Below are 12,746 nucleotides of genomic sequence, written 5' to 3'. Positions count from 1 at the left end.
GGTGACCAGATGTTGGAGCATCACAGAAATACTTCAGTATAGTGGCCCATAGATGAGCTGAGACAGAGAACAACAATTTCTGCTCTACTGGATCATAGTACCTCTTATACAATGCTTTGTTAGTTAATTGGAATTCTCCTTTCATCAGTTCCTACTCCTTCAAGGCTTCTGTGGTTTTCAGCAGTGCTGGATCTTCCTTCTGTTCAGCATCAGTGACTGACATTTTTTCAACATTTCTGTGTTCCAATATAGGATTCCTTGAATGGCAGTTGGTGTCCTTGTTTTTGCACCTGCTCTTGTGTACCACTCTGACGTACTCCTGAAGCCTCAGTGCCGATCTTACCAGATAACACGATGGATGCTTCAGCCTAATCAATCAGCTGAGAGACTGGTGATCTGTCACAATGGTGAATGGTTTGTCAAATAAATACAGCCAGAACTTGTTGATGGCTCAAACAACTGCAAGGCGTCATGTCTTGGTTGTAGAGTTGTTCATCTTGGCCTGCTCCTATTCCAAAACTGCTTGTGTTGGTGTGAATTTCTGCCCCCACATTCTTATCTCACAATGCCAGAATGGAGAAGATGTTAGCACCTTCTTAAGCACAAGGAAATATCTTTCTTGCACCTCCTTCAAGAAAATTTGGCTTCTCCCAGCAGTACTTCTTGCAAAGTACATGCCTTGGTACTTTATGAATCATGTTAATAAGAGCACATTCTGAGACAATGTCTCACACCACAAAAGTGCCGAAGGGTCAAACAATCTGTGTAACAGCTCTTATTTTGTCTGGATCAGGATGGAATCCATCACTGTAACTAGATGCCCCAAGATTTTTATTTCTTGGGTGACAAAGAGGCAGTTTTTCGGATTCAGGTGGAGACCTGCAGTCTGAACACACTTCAACGTGATTGTTAGGTGGCTTAGATGTTCCTCAAAAATCTTTGAAAAGTGGCAATGTCATTCATGTGGCAAAAACATGTCATCCATTTAAGGTGTTGAAGCAGAGTGTCTGTCCATCATACATCTGAAAGTGACTGAAGCATTACACAGTTCAAACAGCATAAATTTAAACTCATAGAGGCCATCATGGGGTACGAAGCAGTCTTCTACCTCTCAGTCTCATCAACCTCGATTTGCCAGTAGCCTGTCAGCATGTACCTGGTTGAGAAATGCTTTAATCCTTTCAAGCATTCTAGGGTGTCATCAAGGCGCAGCAATGGATACGCAATTTGTGATTTTGTTCAGTTATCAGTAGTCAATGCAGGAACACCATGTGCAGTCCTTTTTCACAAGGACCATGGTAGTGGAACAAGGGCGCTCTGAAGGTTCAGTGATCTTGCATCTTCTTCTCCAATTTCTCCCAAATTACCCGTCACTGACACCCTATATGTGTAATGGCCAATTGGTGGATGATCCCCAGTGTTGATACAGTGTTTTACCATGGAATCTGTGGTCTGTCTCTTCTCCACACCTTATTTGAAAGCACCCAAAAATAAATACAGAACGGCTATCACTCAAGGCCGTGTTTCCTCAGTCAGGCCAGATCCTATTGGCCGTTTCATAGCAGCTACCTCTCCTGCATTATCCGCAGGGGTATCAGAGCATAATTCTTCATCGATGACATGAAGCTGCACTTCGTGGACTGGTTTAGCTCTCCCTATGCCCATGCCTTGAGACATGAGTTGTGGCTGCTCATGACAATTAGTGGTTCAAAGTTCTCCTTGACCACCTACAATGCTTATGGTCATCACTGGCAAGTACATTTATTTTGTGAACCTAAATAGCTTTTCGCATTCGACAAAAGTTTCACAGGTTAACTGACCATTTCGATTGACAACTGGAACTGATGTTATTGATGACTGCGTGATAACATCATCTTCAACAGCAAACAATTGCTCAGAGCAGTCTTTGTTATGTGTGGTTGCGGGAAAAGCTTCATTGGTCTGGTGCTCTGATCTTCCACAGTTGGTGACTGCTTGTGATGCCTACAAGAAGTCCCATCTGAGAATAACATAACGACTACTTTCTGCTAAAATGACGAGTTCGAAAGGTTACATTCTGTAGTTGATAGTTATTTTTGCGATACATGCTCCTTTCAGCTGGACATATTTTCCATTTGCGACCTTCAGCACACTCACTTTTGTATCACAGAACATAGCCTTCTTTAGCTGATGACATTAAGCATCCAGTGTTACAGAATAAGAAGCCCCTGAATTGACTGTTGCTCAGATAGGTTGGCCGTTGATGAAACATCACTGACATTTCCTGACACCTCGGTGACTGGTGTCCGTGTAGGATTTTCATCCATGGCAGCCACACTTCCATAGATGGTCACCTCACTTAGATTTCCTGATTTTTGTGGCAAGGCGAGCAGCTGGTACGTCTGTACAGTGATGGAAAACAGCAGCGGCATGTTGGGGACCATAATCATCTGCAGTCAACTAATGTGAACAGGTCTGTTGTGGTGGTTGATGTCTCACAGCATAATCATCATAGGGGTCTGTTGTAGTGATTGATGTCTCACAGCATAATCATCATAGAACCTTTGTCTTCTCACTGCTGTAGCATACAACATTCAGAGGGTGACCACAGTGAAAACATGCCAGCGTGTTGTTCTCCGTCCTCTAAATGTCAGTTTTTCATCAGTTCATTGTACTTGTTAGAGGAGTGGGTTGTACCTGTATTGGTTGGCTGCTGACGTGTCATTTGTTGGTTGCGACAAAAGTTAGAGTTGGCCATGTCCATTCTTTGATACAAATCTTCGTCAGTATTTGTTACCTCCTGATGTACGAGTCGACATTTATGGCTGCTCTCTCTTGTGTACTTGATCTGATGTTTCTGGCTGCCATACACTGCTGTATCTCTTACCTTACTATCTGAAATATGAGAGAGACGAGCTCATGGTGGTCTTCCACAACAGATGTAAGGGCCACATTCAGCGGTCTGTCATACCTCTTTTGTTCAGTTCTTTTCTTTCATATTTCCTCTATTTGCAGGCACCACTTGATGAGTTCCTTTGTTGTTGTAACATCCTTCACCAGAACAGCTTGGTACCTTTCTTCTGTGACTCCTTTAATTAAGTGTGAGATTTTGTCAGCTTCTGCCATATTGAAATTTATGATATGGCATAAGGCCAAAACATTCCACATGTCATAGGTCCCTGTCCTTCAGTTATTCTTCCACTAAGCAAACTTGCTGCTGGTTGTCATTGTACATTTTCTTCAGGTTGGTGTAGAATTTGTCCCAGCTATGGAGAATACCTTCATAGTTTTTGAATCACTACTGGGCTGTGCCATCCAAGTAAAAGTGTACATTTGCCAAACATATCATGTAATTCCACCTGTTGTATTTGGTGACTCGGTCAAATCCTTTCAACCATTGGTCAGGTTCCTGACCAGTATCTCTTGAAAACACTGATGGATGCCTAATATGCAGCTGACGTACTGTTGTTTTGGAATACATCTGTGTCCTGAATATATGCATCTTAGGAACCATGTACTGCTTGTATACCATTTCCTGTCTTGTGTAGGAATGGCTTTTATGTTGCCTAACTGGAGCCACAGTGATGTAGATCTTTTGAATTTCTTTGTGCCTCCAACAAACAAATATATGCATATACGAGGATCGAGTCCTAATCCAGAGGCAGTGTTGTCAGTGAAGTACAATACATATGTCTGAAAGCAGATTTATTACTGACACCAACATACAGCCAGGCAAACATTGAATATTCCAGAATCCTGATAATTATACAAACATTGAATATTCAAGGCTATACAAACATAATATATGTCAAGAACACCCCAGAAAAAAATAATAATAATAATAAATAATTTCTGGTGGTTGTTTTTGTACTGATGACCTGCAGCATGCCAACCAGTGATGCTAACCCCTATGCCTTACTGTATGTGCAACAGCTTGCAGCAATATCATATGAGATAGAGGAGAAATGTTGAAACACGTTAGGCAATACTGACCTTACGACTTATCTTAGAAGCTAGATTAAGGAAAGGCAAACCTACATTTCTAGCATTTGTAGACTTAGAGAAAGCTTTTGACAATGTTGACTGGAATACTCTCTTTCAAATTCTAAAGGTGGCAGGGGTAAAATACAGGGAGCGAAAGGCTATTTACAATTTGTACAGAAACCAGATGGCAATTATAAGAATCGAGGGGCATGAAAGGGAAGCAGTGGTTGGGAAGGGAGTGAAACAGGGTTGTAGCCTCTACCCGATGTTATTCAATCTGTATATTGAGCAAGCAGTAAAGGAAACAAAAGAAAAGTTTGGAGTAGGTATTAAAATCCAGGGAGAAGAAATAAAAACTTTGAGGTTCGCCGATGACATTGTAATTCTGTCAGAGACAGCAAAGGACTTGGAAGAGCAGTTGAATGGAATGGACAGTGTCTTGAAAGGAGGATATAAGATGAACATCAACAAAAGCAAAACAAGGATAATGGAATGTAGTCGAATTAAGTCGGGTGGTGCTGAGGGAATTAGATTATGAAATGAGACACTTAAAGTAGTAAAGGAGTTTTGCTATTTGGGGAGCAAAATAACTGATAATGGTTGAAGTAGAGAGGATATAAAATGTAGACTGGCAATGGCAAGGAAAGCGTTTCTGAAGAAGAGAAATTTGTTAACATCGAGTATAGATTTAAGTGTCAGGAAGTCATTTCTTAAAGTATTTGTATGGAGTGTAGCCATGTATGGAAGTGAAACATGGACAATAAATATTTTGGACAAGAAGAGAATAGAAGCTTTCGTAATGTGGTGCTACAGAAGAATGTTGAAGATTAGGTGGGTAAATCACGCAACTAATGAGGAGGTATTGAATAGGATTGGGGAGAAGAGAAGTTTGTGGCACAACTTGACTAGAAGAAGGGATCGGTTGGTAGGACATGTCCTGAAGCATCAAGGGATCACAAATTTAGCATTGGAGGGCAGTGTGGAGGGTAAAAATCGTAGAGGTAGACCAAGAGATAAATACACTAAGCAGATTCAGAAGGATGTAGGTTGCAGTAGGTACTGGGAGATGAAGGAGCTTGCACAGGATAGATTAGCATGGAGAGCTGCATCAAACCAGTCTCAGGACTGAAGACCACAACAACAACAGAGGAGAGATTTAGCCATTTAAAGTTTGTTACAGAAAGCAACTCATGTAGCACAACATTATCTGCGTATGCACAAATGTTACCTTTGGTTCTTTGTTTAAAGGTAGTCATGGTGAGGGTGCATCACCATTGGCCCAAAATATGACAGCTCTTGTTGTGAGGTCATCGCCAGTGGTTCATCACATGCAGAGGTTCATGTTTAAAGTATTAACTCTACATAGTCATACAAGTGTTCAAAATGTGCTCAGTATCTCAGGCACCCATATATCATACTGTTGCTTCTCCAATCATTAATCTACTCAAAGGACTTTCTTTTAGAAATGGATGTGACAAGCAGTAATGTTTTATGCCAGTGTTGGTGTAAATTTCATGCTTGGCTTCATAGATGCGGAATTATTTTAGACTTGGCTAAGTTAAAGAAATAATACACTTTTTAATGTAACTTAATTTCTTGTTTTATAGAATTCTGGGTAAGGAAAGCAACTTTTACATGACCTATCTTGGGTAAACCCATTGGCTGCACATTTATTTACTCAAGCATTCGTGATCCATTACTCAGAGGAATTTACTGTATGTGGGTGTTGAGGGGGGGGGGGGGCGGATTCCAGAAGTAATTAGGATTCTTTTCCTGCAGGTGGAAGTACAGCAGTGGTGGTTTCTCTTTCTGGGCACCTCAGTTTCTGACCTTTATTTCAGAACGTATTTGTTGTAATGAAGAGAGTCGAATGTACTTTAAAGAAGCTTGTCCCCTTTTATGTTAAAAACCTGTTGAAGGTATAGCATATACATTGAAATCTGTTAAATGGCTTCAAAATGTTACTCTACAAGTTTGACAGCAACAGTACATCGGTCATCAGAACAACAGAGTACATGTACCCTTGTGTGACACAGCATACAATTCAGTGGATGAAGCACAACATACCAAATTATGCTAAAAGTGCTATCACATGTTGTGATGTAATGTCAGTCAAAGTGGAAAGAGTCTAGATCAGGGCCAGTGTCATTACCTACATGGTTTAGCAGAGTAACGTTGCCAACGATCGCCATAAGGTGTGATGAGAACACGAGGGGGAATACCAGCAGTTTGATCTAAGTAGCTAGTAAGGAGCAGTGGGTAGATGATGTCTTGGGTCACAATGAATAAGACGAGTCATCATCACAAAAGTTAACAAGATAATTTACATAACAAAGAAAAGTGAAGTCTGTGGCACTCAACTCGTGAACAGGTTTCTGGCCTGACTGCAGGTGGAGTGCAGCCATTCATCCATCGTTGCACTAGGAGGCAGAAGGTGGCAAGCCCATTGCCCTGGCTGCCTTTTACAACTGGGAAAGAGACTTGGTACTCAATTTGGTAACAGGCTAAGTTACCTGGAGCCATCCTGTAGGGACCAGATGGAGAAAAAATCCCTGCCCTGACCCAGGATCTCCAGGGCTGGAGTCTAATGCTCTACCCACTAGACCAGCATGGCCACACTAATTGCCATAACAGTAAAAATAAATTTGTGGCACATCATAAAATGTACATGCTGTAATGACAGTGCAGAGTAATGTGAGCTGCACTTAACCTTTGATCACAGACATTCTATTGAATTGTTTGATAGGTGTAGCCAGACTTCTTGTCATCATAGCACCTGTATTGGCATCACAAATTCATGGCTCAAACCATCACCTTCGTCCTAACCTAGATCTTGGACTATGGAACGGATAAATCTGTGACCACAACCTTAATTCCAACAAATAACTTTTTGTGATATGACATTTATTGGCTTCACCAAATCGCAACCAAATTGTCCACTGTCATTCTAGCCTAGACTTCAAGCTAAGCTATAAAAAGTCTAACGTCACAGACTTCATTCCAAACAAGTAGTAAAAAATTCTCACCTCACTGGTTCCCTAAAACTATCTCCCATTGGTTATGCAAAACTAACATGTTGCCAATATATATGTTGTAGGAGGACACTGCCCTTGTTTTGCTCTTTAGCTGTCAGCATTAATGAATTGGGAAAATGCAATAGTAATTGATGTTAGGAATATAAAGAAAGTGAGTTAACGGTGAACTGCAAAGAGCACATTTACTTTTCAAGGCAGAATTTCTTTTCATGAAAGTGCATTCCAATATTCTTAAATTGTTATAAATCAAGAAAAATTCAGAAACACAGCAGGGTCAGCAAAGTAGGACTCTACATGGCACATCACTAAAGGCTTCATAAACAGGAATCTGACAATGGCTTGCTGTACCACCTGATTTATTGTGCATAGCATGTCAGATGTCCTGTCCGTTGAATTCGCGTATGGTAGCAGCCTGTGCCAGTGTGAGACTTCCCAACCAAGCACCTCACCTGCTAACACAGTCTAGTGCCAGCTTGAATTATTCTATTTCTCCATCATTGTCCAGTGATGATAACAAACTTCCATTGATTAATGCTCCCATCCTTTGCTAATCTTGAGAGACATCAACGCTGTCTGTGTGAAATGAGTAATTATTGAGAGTCTCATTCATGTTCTCAGTATCAGAAATATAGCTGATTCCAACACATCTTCAAAGTTATTCTCCAATTTCTTCTATATGATGCTCAATATGGTAACCACTTTCCTAATTAGATACACTTGCAAAGAAAAGGAATCTACAAAATCATGTCTCCTGAATGTTTACTTGATATTAGAGCTTGACACTATTGCCAGCTGCCTGTGTATGAATGTCAACACAGCCTGCAAGCTGCTGCTGTTGCATCCATACTGAAGTCTCCATACTGACTAGGAAGGCAGCCTGTCCATTGGTATAATTATGATTGCCACAGTGAAATTAGGAACAGGTAGGCCACACTGAAAATGTTCAATCCAGACCATCAATTGCATTTTAGTGATGAGTCCTCGATTTCAATTAAATGAACAATGAGTTACACTAAAATACCTAAATGTGCCATGAGGATTTCCAATGAAGAATCCAGGTTACTAATTCAGCTGTACATGTGCATCTACATATATATCTACATACACACTCTGCAAGCCACCGTACTTCTAGTATTTGCCTTCCTGTTCCACTCATAAATAGAGCAAGGCAAAAATGACTATCTATATGCCTCCGTATGAGCCCTGAGTTTGTTATATTATATTCATAGTCCTTACATTAAATTTATGATGGTAGCAGTAGGATCGTTCTACAGTCAGCTTCAGGTGCTGTTTCTGTAAATTTTCTCTATAGCATTCCTCAAAAAGAACATCACTTTCCCTCTGGGGCTTTCCATTTGAGCTCCCAAACCATCTCCGTAATAATTGCTTGTTGATCGAACCTAACAGTAACAAATCCAACAGCCCATCTTCCTTTAATCCGACCTGTCGGTGATCCCAAACACTCGAGCAGTACACAAGGATGGGTCACATTAGTGGTGCCCTAAATGTGTTCTCCAAGAGATGAACCACACTTTACTAAAACTCTCCCAGTAAATTGAAGTCAACCATACACCTTCCCTCTCTATGATCCTTACATGCTTGTTGCATTTCATATCACTTTGCAACTTATGCAGTAGTTTATATGATGATAAGTTGCTGGTGTCGCCAAATAGTTCATACAAATTCATCTGATTCAATTGTTTACTGGTGCTACATGACTAATGTTACTCTTTTAGATGTTTTACACCAGCACATTTTATTTGTGGTTAGTACAGTCCAAATTATTAGTTCCAAATTTTTTTAAGTATATTCTTGCTGTAGGTTGATATTAGCGACATGTATACAATATATTTTTATGTAAAATTGCAGTGACTTTTTTTGCCACTTGAATATTCTTTTCTGTTTTTCAGTCCTTGGGATGTGTGCTGTATGCCATGTGCTTTTTCAAATCACCATTTGATGTTGTTTATGAACGTGGAGATAGTGTGGCATTAGCAGTGATAAGTGGTACAGTGTCATTTCCAGACAGTTCTCCTTATGATCAGGTAATATTACATTACATTGCAGTTAACTCAGTTTTTTCTACAGATAGCAGATGAGGAAAAAGTTAGAACATTGCACATACACATACATCATTGAAAGACTAGAACTCATGATAAGTATCAAATACAGTACAGGGCCTTATTGCTTCTTGAGAGTGGCATTGTAAACCTCATGAGAAATACTACGCCATTTTTCTTTTTTTTCTGTAACTGCTTGAGACAATGTTCCAGCATTTACAGATGTGAAATCTTAAATAAGAAAGAATATTTGTTCAACTTAATACAAATGCTGACTTGATTAAATATTGGGCATATGAGGCGTTGTTTGAGATTTTACTATCTCAAACCAGATTTGAAAATTCCTTTTCTGTGAATGGATGCATTATCTTGATGTAATATACCACTGTTTTAGAGCATTTAAACTTTAAGAAAGGGTGCAAATAACCTCCAGGTATTCATTCATATAAGTCATTATTAACTGACCTGTGAAGGCAAATTGAGTGATCCCTGCCACCCCCAGTTAAAATGCACCATATAACTTGTAAACCCCTGGCACCAGTGATTGAAGCAGGACATTGTGCAGTGATTAAGACCAGGCATGCATACAGGCTCTATGGACCACTCGGCTGAACTTGTGCAGGCTGTACCAAGGAAAACGTTTTGATAAATAACCAGCAAAAAACAGCATTTTAGAGCAGTTTTCAAGTTAAAACCCTATATACTAGCATTTATGATGTATTGTTTAATTGTGTGAAATTTTATTATATGAGCTATGATTTAATGGCTTGATGAAATAACAAACATAAAAGAAATTTCTTTTTGACTTCCATTTTTACATTTTTCTTTCCTTTGAAAAGACATAATTTTTATTTCTGGCAGTCTATAATAACAGATTACACGAAAGACATAAAAATAATCTTATCACAATGTTAGTTTAACATTTGCTTGTACATTATTGTTTTTCGCCTACAGTAACTGATACAGCTGCCGCGGAAGCTGTATGTATCATGTTATGGTGACAGATACAGCCATCATAACACTGTGAAACGGGTGTTGACAAATTTTTGGAGGTGTTTCCAATTGGTGGTGGTAGAGTTATTACAATGAAAAAAATCACAAAAATAGATTCACATTTGTTTGAGTTCTGTATTTCCTACTAAAATGCTCACAGTACTCAAGTGACCTAGCTATGACACCACGAGTCAGTACATCGTCTGTCGCATGCAGTGGATTTTAATATATTGTGTACATTTCCCCCAATATCTTGTTAATGAATACTGAAAATAATTTTCCCTGGTTTCGTCAGCTCAACGGTCTGCCTCTGGCAACAATAAATAAAACGAAAAGAAAAAAATTACTGGTCTTGGCAACAGCTCAACAATCTGCCTCTAGTGTGGGGGGGGGGCGGGGGAGGGGGGATTACTAGCCTTGGCTTGAATGAAATGAGGTATGGAAGAAATATGCTTTCCACAAAAATTAAAAACTCATTTCAAACTACCAAAATTTTGCTAACCATTCTTTTAAGCTTCATTTTCCAACTATTCCATATAATGGTCAATACAATTACCAATGCCTCAATTTTACTTTAAACAATTCTCCAAACCTATTCGAGGTGTAACTTACCTCATGATCAACTAATTATCACTGTTTATTCCCTAATGTAGTATTTCATTGTCTGGATTAAATCTTAAGTATAACTCAGCTACTGGAAACAGCAAGATACACCCAATTTATCCCAAAGGTAATTACTTTCCTGTTACCGTTTAAATTATCACACACTGCCAACAAGTTCACTCAGTGGTCTACAAACACAAATTTGACAGACCTAAAGAATGTTTCTGATTATCAGCATTAAAAAAAATAAAAAATAAAAAAAAATAAAAAAAAAGAACAGAGGTATTCATGCTTTTTAACAATGGCCGATTGTGTTTTGTGGCTGTCACTTAGGTATGTAGTGATCAGCCTCTATGCTGTGGGCATTCTTTAGCACCTTTAATGTGTACATCAGCATTTCACAGTTCAGACAAGTTGGGAGGTCCTTCCTCCCCTCTAAACTTCAACAACATTACAATAAAATTTTCACATTGATTCACAATATACAAACATCACATTTTACATCATTTCAACAACAGAATTTTCATTAGTATTCAGTCTAATGTTTATCTGTACATAAATTTGTGTGACACTGTACTTACATGATGGGCTATTCTCATTTTGGTCTGTCACAATCTCTACTCAGCAAGCCACTGTGCAGTGCAATCTAGAGAATAATTAATACCAATGTTAGTGATGTGTTATTCTAACCCACTTGTGTGTTGGACAAGGGAAAAATTACTGTCTATACGTCTCTGTGCATGCCCTGATCTCTGTTATTTTCATGTTCCCTACCTGAGATATACAGTCATGGGAGCAGAATGGTCATACAGTCTTTCCGAAATATAGGTTCTCAGTATTCACCCAACATGGTTTTACAGTAACTATAGCTTCTTTCCTCCAAGGACTGCCATTTAAGTTCTCAGAGCAGTTCTGATACACAGGATGGGGTATACCACACTGTTGTCCTAGCAGTACAGCTGTAAATTTTGGAAATATCAGGAATTCCATTACACTAGTTTTATCTTATTTTTACGCATTGGAGATCCTTTTCTATATTTTGTTGATGGTGGGTAGTTTCAGAAGGTTTCTGTATTCCACTATACAATAATTGTATAATTATTATCTTCTGTTTTGTAAAATGAGAAAGTAATTGTGGATAAAAAAGTACTTAAATATTTCAGCTGTTGGTTACTTTTACTAATGCTTCTTTGCAGAAGAATTTACGATATGTAATTGTGACCATGGGTTTGATTCAGTGTCACTATGATGATTAGTCTTAATATCTGTTTTATTGCAATTCTTTGTAACTCAGTGAATTGTAATTTACAGGATCTGCACGACCTGATTCTGTACATGCTGAAAGTGAATCCTATGGAACGCCCATATATCTATAGTGTTATTGAAAAAACACATGATGTCATTTCAAAACTGCAGTGTGTCGCATAAGAGCTTGTCCAGTATGTGCATGGAAGCACATATAAAACTGCAATGCATTTACTGTGATACTTATTTGTGCAAAAGATGTACATATGAGAATGTGATGATAAAATCACACTCTTTGAGTGTGTGAGTTGACATACTACAAGCAACAACTCACTCTGAGTTATTGTTTTTATATTTGGTGTAATTTGTTCAGAGAGTGAAGACTACTGTTTTAGATATTTTAATATTATAGAATTCAATTTAAGTATTTCATATGAAGTATAGCTCTTTGTTCAAATTTTTGTGACAGTGAAGTTTTATTATGTAATAAAGTTCCTGTGGAAAATTTGGATGCTTCATCTTATAGTACAAAATTATGGATACCAATAAATTATGGCTATCAAACGTTAAAAAAAAGCTACTAGATGAAAACACTTTGCTGCATTTTGTATTATTAAATGGCTTTAAAAAGACTATTCCTGTCTATGTGAATATGTTGTTTCATAACTGATGCAGGAGAAAATCTACTTCAATTTTTCTAAATCAATCCATAAGTTAATTTTGTGTGGTCTAGCTGATTCAGCAGAGTATAAAAGTAATGAACACATTTCTCAGTTCTATACTAAATGACTATGGATGAGTCTGTTGGCATACTGTGGCCTTGAAAGTGTGAATTTTAGTTAGAAAA

General features: G+C 38.6%; 1 protein-coding gene across 1 annotated transcript in view; it reads left to right on the top strand.

Moving 5' to 3' along the window:
• The window catches only part of LOC124555387 (serine/threonine-protein kinase 16), a 105,380-nt gene extending 93,003 nt beyond the window's left edge, over positions 1-12,377 (top strand). Inside the window, exons 5-6 of the mRNA XM_047129281.1 lie at positions 8,909-9,043; positions 11,966-12,377. Of these exons, the coding sequence (XP_046985237.1) occupies positions 8,909-9,043; positions 11,966-12,082 (252 nt within the window). The 3' untranslated portion in view covers positions 12,083-12,377. The remainder of the gene's footprint in view (positions 1-8,908; positions 9,044-11,965) is intronic.
• Positions 12,378-12,746: the final 369 nt, after the last annotated feature.

The sequence above is a fragment of the Schistocerca americana genome, chromosome X, assembly GCF_021461395.2.
Source record: "Schistocerca americana isolate TAMUIC-IGC-003095 chromosome X, iqSchAmer2.1, whole genome shotgun sequence".
NCBI lineage: Eukaryota > Metazoa > Arthropoda > Insecta > Orthoptera > Acrididae > Schistocerca > Schistocerca americana.
The sequence above is the reverse complement of the archived record's forward strand: the minus strand, read 5'-3'. Positions and strand labels throughout refer to the sequence as shown.